Genomic DNA, 13,709 nt, shown 5'->3' with positions numbered 1-13,709 from the left:
ACTCTAGCGCGTTCCCACTACACACAACATGGAACCAACTTTTGTCTTATGATGTTAGCATAAGCACACATATTGTATAAATAAGCATGTAAACACCGTGGACCTAACCTCCTCTAGTGGGGTCCGGGGGGCATGCCCCCCCCGGGATTTTTTAAATTTTTATATTGAAGTTAAAAGCATCAATCTGGTGCACTTTGAGAGCAAAATTAAGATATCTATGGATACATCTCTCAACACCCATATGAAACAGAACTGTAAACAGATTTTTCTTTATGGATATTTTACAAATCAGTTAAACTGTATTCTTGTTTTGTCATATAGTATTTCATAACTATCTTTCCTTTATTCTCTCTGGCTGTCCATCTCATAATGTTCACATAGAAACTAGCTTTCAATAGGAATATCATTCAGAAGAATTATAATTTCTTGCAAACATCTGTCACAAAAAGAGGTTGCACATCTAAATTCAGGTGTTGTTATGGCAACGGCAGTGGCCAAATAGCCACATGCTAACTTGCTAACGGTTTAGCTCACCCCGCGATTCAAAGTAACGTCAACGTAGCTGTAATTTATGCTTTGCTTACATGTTCGCATAACTTGGAAGTTTACTGACATTTACATACCTTGTTTACCTGGCTCAAGTGGTGGCTCTGGGGTTGCTGTGTGAGCCACCACTTGAGAATTTGCGTATTTTTTAAGAAATGTTTTTGTTATGTCCATCTTCAAAAACTCTGAGTCCGACTGGCTGTTTATTTTAAACATTGTCACAGCTCACAGGATAGGTACCTGTCAGCCAATAAGACAGATGTTTATTTCCATTCAACTCTCTGGTTGGTCTGGTGTCTTGCCTCTGTTGCATTCACTGAACACGGGAAATTACAATCCTGCCGTCCTCTCTTGTGTCATGATGAGGTTCAAGTAAAGCACGGTTAATGTATTATATTATTGACTCAATAATATAAAACATGACTTTGAGAGAAGGCAATCTAGGCATATTAACACAATTAATTAAACATACACGGCGATGGCGTACTGAGATTATTATTTTTTTTAAATAGCCCTAAGCGGCCGCTTATGTCCCTTAATGGGTCGGGCCGGCTCTGTTCATCACTTCAGTGTTGCAATTGGTAAAGGTGTATATGAATTACTTGTCACATTACTGGGAAGCTTAACCTATTATAAGATATTACAATGTGTGCCGGCCCGTTTTACATGTTGTATTAATAACCTCAATCTGCAATGGTAATACACTGAACAAAAATATAAATGCAACACTTTTGTTTTTGCTCCCATTTTTCATGAGATGAACTCAAAGATCTAAAACATTTTCTATATACACAAAATAACCATTTCTCTCAAATATTGTTCACAAATCTGAAAAAATCTGTGATAGTGAGCACTTCTCCTTTGCCGAGATAATCCATCCCACCTCACAGGTGTGGCATATCAAGATGCTGATTAGACAGCATGATTATTGCACAGGTGTGCCTTAGGCTGGCAACAATAAAAGGCCACTCTGAAACGTGCATTTTTGCTTTATTGGGGGGGTCTAGGGGGGTCCGAAAACCAGTCAGTATCTGGTGTGAGGGTTAGGATTAGGGTTAGGGTTAGGGTTAGGGTAATGTTGTGAATCGAGTGGCCTGTGTTCGTCGTCCATAACATACGCCTGCCCATACCATAACCCCACCACCACCATGGGCCACTCGATTCACAACATTACCCTAAGCCTAACCCTAACCCTTATATGTATTTATTAATTATTTATAGATCCTCCTCATCTGGACTTTTTTTATTGGTGTGCTACATTTTTAACGCATGTTTTTAGCATTATCTTATCTATCTTAATGGTGTTTATATTTATGTTTTTATTACTTATTACATGTTTTATCATTTTAATTATGTGCATGTTTTTATCTGATAATAATCAAAGCCACATGAGGAGGGACATTTTTATTTGTTTATATTTATTTTAAATTATTTTATTACCTGGAGGCCAGAAAACCACCCGCAGAGAGAAACTCTTCACCTACCTGCTACCCTTTTAAATAAACAGAGCCAAAAAACGCCTGCCCTTTGGGATCTTTTAAACTTACCCAACCTTGATTTTAGTGGTTTTTATTTTCCAGTGACATCCAGTTCATTTTATACGATTTTACTAACCCTGTGTGCCTTCCTTTATTTTATTATTATTAGTTAATTTTAACACTCCCTTTACTTTTTAAATTAATATTACTGGGGAGATTGTTTTAATTATTTTTTATCTTTATCATTGCACTTGTGTTTTAACTGCACTTACACCTTTAAATGTTTTTTATGTATGGCTTTCACTAATAGAACCGGAATCAATTTTAAATTAACCATTTTAGATCCCCTTATCATTTAAGGTCTTCTTCAGATTCCATTGGGACAAGCCACACACACACACACACACACACACACACACACACACACACACACACACACACACACACACACACACACACACACACACACACACACACACACACACACACACACACACACACACACACACACACACACACACACACACACACACACACACACACACACACACACACACACACACACACACACACACACACACACACACACACACACACACACACACACACACACACACACACACACACACACACACACACACACACACACACACACACACACACACACACACACACACACACCTCCCTCCAGAGATCCTGGGACGGGGAGATCTGCTTTTTAACATACTCTGCCGCCGTTCCGTGGTCCAGCTCCGCTCTGCACCTTTTAACCACTCTTTTGAAACGGTCTTGTCCTCACGGAGCTTTTACAATGCTTTTAAAAGGGTTTTTTATAAGGTTTATGTTTACGGAGGTTTTTAATGTTTTTTTAAACACCTATTTACTGAGAGCCAGTGCACTACGCAGGGCTAACCCTAACCCTAATCCTAATCCTCACACCAGATACTGACCGGTTTTCGGACCCCCCCCAGACCCCCCCAAAAAAGTAAAACTGCACGTTTCAGAGTGGCCTTTTATTGTGGCCAGCCTAAGGCACACCTGTGCAATAATCATGCTGTCTAATCAGCATCTTGATATGCCACACCTGTGAGGTGGGATGGATTATTTCGGCAAAGGAGAAGTGCTCACTATCACAGATTTTTTCAGATTTGTGAACAATATTTGAGAGAAATGGTTATTTTGTGTAAATAGAAAATGTTTTAGATCTTTGAGTTCATCTCATGAAAAATGGGAGCAAAAACAAAAGTGTTGCATTTATATTTTTGTTCAGTGTAGTAACTAAATATGTAAAATAAATGTAGTGGAGTAAAAACTAAAAACTGGCCTATAAGTGTAGTGGATTGAAAGTAGCATAACATGTAAATAATAAAGTTGTGTAAAAGCATCTACATGTTTTAAAGGTAGGATAGGTAAGAATGTAAGAATGGAGAAACCAGCTCGAGTGTGCGAGAATTTGAAAATACACAACCGGAACAAATCTGCCGTCAGACTTCCTTACAGAGCCCCTCCTCCAACACACACCAACGCGCACATGACCAATGAGGGCACAAGATAAGTTTGTGCACAGATGGAAGGCTGACAGGCAGGTAGGCCATCCAGTTACTTTAGCCGGGCCGGCTCAGATGATTGGTCGTGCTTTTTACAGCACTATGGCTTCCACAGATGACATTTTTTAATGTATTTATTGTCAAAGCATTTAATATATTCATTGCTGTCGGGATGTTAAGAGCATTCCATGGAATATAATAAAAAGGGTTTCTGAAGTTAATTACCTACCCCATCTTTAAGTACAGTACTTGCATTGCAAATGTGACTTAAAGTACAAAAATGGAAAGGCTAATTCGAAAAATGAATCAGGAGATTTCCTGTCTTACAACATTGTTTCCTTTTTTGTGAAACAGGAAATATCACAGAAAAGAAAAGAGAAACTTGATTTGTTATCAATAGTTGACTTTTATTTATGTCATAATTAAAAAATATGTTATTACAGTATATGTTGTAAATATTCAGGGTACATTTTATGAAGACACAAATTTGATATTTCCAGCCCAGTAAAATAACCCCCCCTCTCCACCCAATTAAAGAAAGTAAATAAAATTAAAAAAAATCATTGATTGTAATTAAGTTGAATAAATCTTATACTATCATTTTTAACAATTTGGTCATAAAACAGTGTTAAATCTTTGAATGCATTTAGCCTGTATAATGGCTGTATATGAAAATGTCCCCATTCAGTAGCTCATAAAGCCAAGCTACTGGTATTAAGCTAAAGCTTTGTTGAAGGTTGTATATGATAAAGTATGAAAAAAATTAATATAATAAAAAAAGAGACTCAGTGTTTTGTGGTCTCTTCAATGACACCACCACCTACTACGCTACCCTAATGCTCTCGGGAAATGTAGCTGAACGAGCATCCCCTAATCTTGCATTATTATTCCCAAAGGCTTGTTTTCAGCACACCGTTTTGCCGACTCATCATTTATATTTCCAACTACAATTTTACAAACCATTTTATAAATTCTAATCCTACAGATTCTTCATAACTCCGCTATTGATTAATTATTGCAAATTCAACAAGCTTCGATGGGGAAGGATTGACCAAACTCCCAGAAAAAGACAACATTTGAACTGCTAGTCTTGCACTTTCTTCACTTCATTGAAATCCTTCTCACAATGTTTCACGGCAGAAATGATCAAAGGACCAGAGTTTTTCTTGTCATGTTTTACATGAGGACTGAAATATGGGAAGAGCTCTTCACCGAATGAACACTCAGTAAATGAGTGGATGTGAGATTGGGCTTTGATATCGTAGAAGGACACGAGACCTTCCTCGTAGTCAACGAACACCCCAACTTTCTTAGGTTTCTCTTCCAGCGAAAGACGAACTGGCGGCGCTGTCAGGGCTGCGTACTTATCGTCCTCGTAATGTACCGTGACCCAGTAGCCGTTTTCTGGGTTCAGCAGGAGTTCTCCCTTGCGGTTTGCATCGCCCCTTGCCACACCGAGGTCCCACCCCGACTTGTTGGTGACCTCGACCTCCCAAAAAGACTTCCCAGAGGTCAACCTGTTGAACCCCAGGATGCTGCCGAAAATATCAAACCTCTCCGGAGCATCATCTACTTCCTCTTCGTCCCCATCATCTTTCACTTCCTTCCCATCATCAGAAAGAACAAGGCGTCGGTGCGCGGTGGCTGGATCCAGCTTTACATCCACTGTTAACAACAAATTGGAGTTCATTAAAAGATCTGATCACAGAAGTGTATTATTTTAAAGGTATTGTCAGGAAGAAGCTGATCAAATCCCTTACCTGTAAACTTTGGAACTCTTTCAAGTTCTGTGAAGTAAAGAAATCATTTTAGATCAATTTAGTCAACATTTTAGATCTTAACATTCATGATCATGATTTTAACTTTTACCAATGGAGGTCAGCTTGTCCAGTTGCTGTTGAACTTGTTCCAACATGGCTGTTGTGGTCTTTCTCATGGTGCCAAAAGACACTGATGTATCAAACTCTACCTTCGTCGAGTCTTTGAAGTCCAAGTCTTGAAGAGATGGGTAACTCTGAGACAAAGAAAGAGGAATAGTGTTGGGATTTACCAACAGACATACATAGGATAAGATCAAATCATACAAGCCACAGTAGCTGGACTGTAGTTGTAGCTCTTCATAAGACATGTACACAAATGACCCCACTGTATTACACAAACAAGGTCTATTCCTCTCACCTGAAGGAAAAGGATATGATCCTCAAGCGCAGATATATCGTCCAGCTCAGAGACCGTTTTCTCAAGTTCTCTAATCTCTTTTTTCAACTCATCTTTGATGTATTTTGCATCTTTCTCCACGACCTCCCTTCTGTCCTTTAGTGGCTTAAAAGCCGCAGCTTGGGCTTCCTCCACAATGGCAATCACAGCTAGGAACACAGCATCAATATCCCACCACTCTTTGTCCATTTGGTCCTGAAATTATTCAGGGTTAGAATTTATTTGGATTGCTTCAACACTGGTCACAGTTTAACTAAATCTGGAGAGAGCAATTCTGGCACTGGTTGGGTGTTTTAGAGCTGAACCAATAGCCTAGATGGGTAAGCTGTAAATAAAGGTAAATATTTATAGCAACTGGCCGAAGTACCAGCATTTTAATTTGCTTGGGAAACACATACCACACTATGTTTCCACTTAAATGTCATACTGTTTGGGAACTTGCTCAACCAGTTTTGAAGACTGGTCTGATTGGTTTTCTATCCAAGTTAACACAAGGAAGCTAACATTTTTCTCTCTTGCAGCTTACCTTGCAGCTCTTTAGAGATGTATTAATCTCATCCACTCGTGTTTTTCTCTTCTTAATCTTCTCTTGCAAGTCTGCCTTTGTGTTGTCAAGTTTGACCTGTAGTAAACACAAAAAAGCAAGTCAATACCTCAGCAAACCCTGCCTTTGTGTACCTTCTTAAAGTGTGTTTGCATATTGATTTGCACAACATGGATTCAAGCTTAAATATAGCACTGTCAAGACTTTGAATTCACCTTCTTCTTGTCCCATTCCTGTTCAGTAGACACAACCTCCTCCTGATCTTCTTCCAAACAGCGTACACAAATGCATTTCTCCCTCTTTCTGCTGTACAGCTCCAAGGGCCGTCCATGCTTCAGACAGGCCCTCTCATCCAGGTTTTCGACAGGTTGCACCAACTTGTGGCCCTTCAACCTTTCAGTTGAAGAATGATTCTCAAGGTGGGTCAAACAATACGACGCAAGGCACACAAGGCAGGACTTCGTAGCCTTGAGCTTGCGTTCTGTGCAAATGTCACAGGCCACTTCGCCGGGCGCCCCGGTGTACTTCTCAACGTCTTCCTTCGGGATCTTTTTCACCTGCTCGACAATGCTTCTCAGGACGATGTTCGACTCTGGGGTTTTCATCAGATGCTGCTTGCATAGTGGGCACGCTTGAACACTAAGGCTAAAGTTACGTTGCAAACATTCCTTACAAAAAGAGTGGCCACAAGCTGTAGTGACGGGATCCTCAAATAGATCTAGGCAGATGGAGCATTGCAATTGCTTCTCCAGTGAGGGGATGGGTGCTGCTGGAGCGGAGGCCATATCTGCTTAAAGACAAAATCAAGAAGTTATTATAAGTATAATAAATCCCACTTCATTATTTTGTTGTTGGAATTTTTGTTTTGCTTCTTCCTCATACCTTGAATACTTAATAACTTAAAGGTCCCATGTCATGGCCATTTGTACTGATCATAATTCCATTGTTGAGGTCTACTAGAATAGATTTATATTGTGCAGTTTTTCCAAACTCACTTTGGTTTCTCATACAGTATCTCTGTAAACTACGTGTATTCACTGAATTTCACTCTCTGCCTTTAACGGCTCGTTGTAGCTCCAATAGCTCCAGCCCCCACCCTCCCTGTGAGCACAGTGTGCTCTGATTGGTTGGGACGTTGTGGATCGCGCTGAGCTCCTTGGAGATGTGGTTTCCTTGTTTAGCGATACACAGCGAAACACAGCCAAACTCATCCTGAGCACACACAAAGTCACAGCCGAAGTAAAAACAATAAGTGTGGCTTGATATTGAGTAAGAAATAGGTTGATAAACGCTGTGAGAATGGGTCTGCAGAGAGAATTTCGCCGCGATCCCAACTGTCTGTTATCAGCCTGCAGCCAGGGAGGAGAGATCAGCAGAGCTGCATGCACTGAGTGTGTGTGTGAGAAAGTCCGTGGATTGGTCAATTTGGCCAATCAGCGAGGGCTTAACGTAACGGCTCCGTGGACCTAACTTAACGGCTCCACGGATTGGTCCATTTGGTTCCGGGTAACGCATGACATGATGAGTTACCCGGAAGAATCAATGGACAGTGACATATCTCCAACGAGGCGTTTTGGGGAGGTCTTTTCTGTCTCGCTACAGGGTGTCCTTTGAGGGTTTTGACTCTGCGCACCGTTTACTTGCATAAAAACCTTCATAACACACAAGGGGACGGGTAATAAACGGAAAAGCATGACATGGGACCTTTAAGGCAAAGAGACGTGTGTACATTTTGTCCAACATTGGGTCTTGTTGCCAGATGACAGGATAATCATAAATGCAAAAACATAGCATACATGGAAATAAGTGAAAGAGTAACTTCATAGTATTTGCATCTCATTTTCCAGCCACTTATAGTCACATCAGGCCTATATAGCTTGCAGCAACCACACCCCTACAGTTCCTGTTAGTACTAGAGTGAATGGGATTGAGCAACTTTTCCTTCGTAAAAGGAACATTTGCTATTTGCTCTATATTCAACATGTTTGCTCTTGATTTATTCTGTAAGTCTTGGCAGAATAAAAGCTCCTAATTAACTCAAAGAGATTTAACAGGCATATGAACCTCAATACGAGCGTTACTCTACCATTTACCTACTTTTAGGTATCCTTGGTATGGTATATTCTGGTAGGTCCTGCTGATCCGTTGAGATTTTGAAATATTATAGCGGGAGGAAGTTTTATTATTGAGCAAAAGATCTACAAAACATTTTTAGAAAAGCCACTACAGCTTTTGATTAATTCCAATATTGACACCACTGCAGTTTAACTCTGTTGCATGCTGTTGTATTTTTGTAACTAATTATTGTAAGCATCATTCCTTTTCTGAACAGCAAGAACACATACGAAAACACTCTAATTGTACCTCAAAGGTATTACAGGTGACACCCTCTAAAAGCCTCATGTGTGTGGGCGTATGAGCGGGTTAGATCACAAAAGCAAAAAACATCCGGACTTACGGAACAAACGATTGCAGTAAGATAATACCGTGTCTAAAACACATCAGTTGAACACACTGTAATTTAATGTTGCAAGTGCTTGACATTGTATAGTAGTATCAGTAAAAAGGTTAACAGAACATTAACATGGTAATCTAACATGTTCTGGTACTACCTTTAAAACTAACCATTAATAGAAAGTAATTTGATGTAGTAGATTGAGATATTACCTTTCAGCTATTGAAATGCTGTGTATCTCGTAGGTGTCTGCCTCTTTCTCTCTCCACTCGCACCTGATGAGTGTGTGTGTGTGTGTGTGTGTGTGTGTGTGTGTGTGTGTGTGTGTGTGTGTGGGTGTGTGTGTGTGTGTGTGTGTGTGTGTGTGTGTGTGTGTGTGTGTGTGTGTGTGTGTGTCCTTCCTCTTGGCCGTCCTTACTCTACTGCTAAGTTTCGTTTCTGTTTAAAGGTTCCGTCAGCTACTTCCTTCTCTCAAAGAGGCATGTGGGTGTGAAAATGAGCAACCAAATCATCTGTTTGTCTGCTAAAGACTGAGTTCCCTGTTTGGAAAGTGCAAATAACAGATCAAATATTGGACTTGCCTTTGAAAAAGTAAAAGGTTTTAGTCTCTGAGGCTCAAGATTGACTGGTAGACTGAAATTTATTAAATTCCATAAGGTTCATAATCAATGTTTTGAGGGAAAAGAGTAACAAAAGAAAAGCATAAATAGAGTTTTATTAATTTGTCCATAGAAATATAAAAAAGGAAAAACATTAAACATTGCATTGCACTGCATTATCCACAAATCACCTCATTCACCCAGGCATACATTACATTCAGACAATACAAGCTGTTGTGTCCACCCTGGATCAAGTTCAGTTCTTGTTTTGATGTTGTTTCCGAGGTTTCCTGCGCTGTAGAAAGAATTATTCATATTTTATTTGCTCAATATTCTTGTTTTAAAGAAAAGGGCTTAACATTTCAACAGGGAATACATTTAAATTAATCTGTTGACACCTTCGAAAATATGCGTATTAGCTTTCTGGTGGATCGTTAGGTAAGGAGATCCATACCATTGTCACACATGTCTGTTAATTATGTCTATGACCATTAGCCAGTTATCCTAGCTTAGCACAAGGACTGTAAACCCTGGGAAACAGCTAGCGTGAGGGTGGGGGTATTAGCAACACATGATAAACATGTTAAATATTAAGCTGATGAGAATAGGTAGATTTTGTTACATTTTGTTTATTTATAGGAACACCTATCAGTGCTGGGAAGGAACAATACAATTACTAACAAAGCACGTTTATACTAATAAAGGAATGGCTTATCTAAAGCCAGTTGAGTTGCACTTGAAATGTTTTGGCTCTATGAAACCTTATGTACTTATATGTTTCTGTTTTCTTCTAGTTTGTATCTTCTTGGTCGAGTGCACTTATTGTAAATCGCTTTGGATAAAAGCGTCAGATAAATGTAATGTAAAAGGAGGGCTGTCCTGTTGGACTGTCATTTCCTGAACACTCATAAACTCAGGTACGCCTGATAAAGCAAATGTTTACTCATCAAAATGTAGCTGCAACTCCAAAAAAGGGCAACGAAAAAACAAGAGAATCTTAGTAATACTGCAACTACACACTATTCTCCTGAAGGAAGTAAAACATGTTTATAGAATGATGTAATAATGAAAGAAAACTGCTTTTGTCATGCATTGTGCTGTTGTGAAATCAGTTATGATAATGATTACACATTCATCCAAGCTCTGTTGGTGCACATTTTTCATGTGAATTAGCTATTCTCTATTGTCCTGTTCTTTTATTCCAGGAAAGACAAACAACTTCTTCTTTTATTTATTTATTATTTATTTATTTATTCTACTAATTCATCCCAAAAATAAAAAAGTATAATTCATACACACAAAGATAAACAAAATTAGTAGAAGCGGGAGGGCTGAAGCATAGAGCTTATGGGAAGTAGCCCTCCCGTGAATCATCCTAATATAACATTGGCATTGTTGCGTCAAAAACATATAGAAATTAAGGAGTATAAAGAAAAACTAGGGAAAAAAAAAAAAATGCATATATATATGAAAACTAGATATAAGGTCATTTTCTGCACATGTCAATAGCAGTTTCAAATAACTTCTAAGTTTAACTATTTATTAAAAGAGAGCAAAACATATATTTCATTGGCCAAGGACTCCATCAGGTCAAAGAAATCACAGGCAGCAGAGCTGTAATCTGTAACTCTATTTCCGGGAAAAAGCATTGATCCTCGTGCGGTCATACATTTTTATTATTCAGGCCTCTGCCCGTAAATTTATGATTGGTTGAGACTAGATGGGGAAGACCATGGTTTAGACTTTGGCCTCCCTTGTTGGTGCACAGACTTAGACAAAGTCTCTTGGCAACACGAACTCCAATCAGCATTTGGCCGGCCTGTAATAATTTGTTTTGCTGAAGCTGCTTTGCAATAGATATTGGGAATCTTCCATTATACTAGTTAGTTCCCAGTTATGCGAAGCCGAGGAGATCACACACACTGTTCAAGGCCAGGGCGATCTCCTGTTTTCAATAACTCTTTGTCACTGCAGTGTCTGCACCTGGCTTTTGCTACATTTCTATTGCAAGCTAAAACTCTCTCCCATGACTTTTCTCTTAGTTTCGTATCCAACCCATCAAAACCTGCGATTAGTGATTGTGTCTATTTATGTTATAGTCATAGCAACATATCATTAGCACAATAAGCATATAATGTAATAATAAGAATCCCTCTTGTAATGTTATATAAAAATAGACTCCACATAAGCCTACTACTGCTGCACCCCCTGTAATCTCAGATGCACCCCAAGTCATTTTTTTCTGGAAACGGGTCTGCTCATAGGGATACTCATTCCCTTCGGTGTGCATCCCATCATCCCCTGGTGTGTCCTCAGACCCTGGTAGGAGGTGACTTTGGACCAGCTGCAGGGGGTGCAGCTCCGAGGGTCCTGATGGCTCTGATGGCTCTGATGGCTCTGATGGCTCTGATGGCTCTGATGGCTCTGATGGCTCTGATTTGATTTTGTGGGCATCTGTAGAAGTCAAACACAGACATTAGGAAAGCACCAGCTCCACATTTGTAGAAGCAACACATGCCACCCAACATTTTCAGTTTTCACAGGAGGACTCAGCTTTTTATTTATTATCTAACACTTATTTTCATTTTAGGCAAATCACCTTTTTTCTTAGATTGAAAGTAAGTACAGATTTCAACTTTTGTTTTGTGTCAAAGCTTAATGTTTATGTGGACATTTGGAGAATACATTAAAACCCAATTTTAAGATCTTGATTGTCACCCGATGAGTCCCCAAAAGTCATTATTGATGTGATTAAAGATGTGCAGGACTGAGATTAGACAGTGATTAGTCGCCCTCTAGACTGTAGGTACTCTACAGTACTTTGTGTTAAATTGACTACTTCTTTCTAATAGTATGTATATTAAATGTAACCGAGCATTATGTGAAACCAGTACACAATTTAAAATAGGGTTAGATCAATTAGTGAGTAAGTAAATAAATACAAATATGAATAAAAAATGCAACACTTCAAGATAGAAATAGGACATATAAGATTATATAAGGTTATATACTGTACAGTAATGAAAAAAAAAAAATGTATTAGTCATAATTTCTCATTTATGTATTCAATCATTATTTCTTATATTTACATTGTAACTTTTGTTTATCTTAAAAAATGCTACTATCTGTCTAAGATAACTTTGAACAAACTTGGAAATGTTAAAAAAAACCTTCATCATGGGAAACTTTATTTACATCTCTTTGACATCTTAAGAACAGCATATTAAAAATGTATATTTTCCGCACACACTGTGTTTACTGCAGTGTTTGATCATGCCCTGATCCGTGTACACAACATATTTGCTTTGCTGCCCTGTCTCATTCAAAGTCTATTATTAGTTTGTCTGCACATTATTCATAGAGTGTAATACAACATAAACAACTGTAGATGCTATGGTTCACACTGCAAAGATCAATATGCTTTCATAAAAGAAGATACTTTTACTCCACTAAATTGTTGTTAGCTACTTTACAGATTTGGCTTTAATAATGTGAAATATAATCATCTCTTAAATCAGACTTTAGTTCCACCTGGAGTAAATTCACAAGCTACCTGCAGAATACAAAGTCATTAATTCTAGCTGCACCTTTACCAGCTTTGATAACACTTTAATGATCAATCATTATAATCAAAACATATCATATATATTATTCTGAAAGGAAATCTGCATTATGAGTACTTTTCTTCAGATTAGCTGTCAAGCTGCATCTTACCTTGTCTCTCTCTCCTCGCGATCCACTGAGTGATCTGTCTCTCGGTCTCTCCTCCTATATGTTTATTTTGAACTGTTTCAGTTTCGTTTCTGACAACAAACAACTACTGTTCCCAAAAATTACCCCACCTGCACACGATATCCTGTTGAACAACACCTTAAAAAAAAGAAATAAGAGGAAACAAATCTCTTTTTCATTTCCCGTGCATCTAATAAAATAAGTGGCCTTTTGCCGTAGCAAAGAGCTAAAACACAATTAATATATCTGATGTTTTTCTGAAGTTATTTAAACATGTATAATGTTCATTAGTACCCAGAGGTGGAAGAAGTACTTGGATTATTGACATAAGTGAAAGTTAAAGTCCTCCATTCAAAATGATACTTAAGTAAATAACTATTAGCACTGAAAACTACTTTAAGTTCCCAAAGTAAAGTGACTCGTTATGCAAAATGGCCATTATAAAGCACCAGATGTTTAAAAATCCTTTTATTAAAATTATTGATGCATTAATGTGCTCATCACTTCAGTGTTGCAATTGGTAAAGGTGTATATGAATTACTTGTTACACTACTGGGTAGCTTAATATATTATAAGATATTCCAATGTGTG

The 13,709-nt window shown here is 38.5% G+C and overlaps 1 protein-coding gene and 1 long non-coding RNA gene across 3 annotated transcripts; both read right to left on the bottom strand.

Moving 5' to 3' along the window:
• Positions 1 to 3,957: 3,957 nt before the first annotated feature.
• LOC307031220 (E3 ubiquitin-protein ligase TRIM21-like) lies at positions 3,958 to 9,211 on the bottom strand. 2 transcript variants are annotated; one of them, XM_079668129.1, is made up of 7 exons: positions 9,000 to 9,211; positions 6,548 to 7,122; positions 6,315 to 6,410; positions 5,750 to 5,983; positions 5,441 to 5,585; positions 5,332 to 5,358; positions 3,958 to 5,236 (listed from the first exon to the last, which is right to left on the bottom strand). In XM_079668129.1, the coding sequence occupies exons 2-7, from the start codon at positions 7,115 to 7,117 to the stop codon at positions 4,656 to 4,658; spliced, it is 1,653 nt and encodes a 550-aa protein (XP_079524255.1). In that variant the 5' UTR covers positions 7,118 to 7,122; positions 9,000 to 9,211; the 3' UTR covers positions 3,958 to 4,655. The 2 variants fall into 2 exon arrangements, with proteins under 2 accessions (XP_079524255.1, XP_079524254.1); XM_079668128.1 differs by having other exon boundaries at positions 6,548 to 7,119.
• A 1,394-nt stretch (positions 9,212 to 10,605) lies between these two features.
• Positions 10,606 to 13,155, bottom strand: LOC307034477. The gene is made up of 2 exons (XR_013806930.1): positions 13,101 to 13,155; positions 10,606 to 11,840 (listed from the first exon to the last, which is right to left on the bottom strand). It is a non-coding gene; the product is annotated as an uncharacterized lncRNA (long non-coding RNA).
• Positions 13,156 to 13,709: the final 554 nt, after the last annotated feature.

The sequence above is a fragment of the Notothenia rossii genome (assembly GCF_949606895.1).
Source record: "Notothenia rossii genome assembly, chromosome: 3".
Taxonomy (NCBI): domain Eukaryota; kingdom Metazoa; phylum Chordata; class Actinopteri; order Perciformes; family Nototheniidae; genus Notothenia; species Notothenia rossii.
The sequence above is the reverse complement of the archived record's forward strand: the minus strand, read 5'-3'. Positions and strand labels throughout refer to the sequence as shown.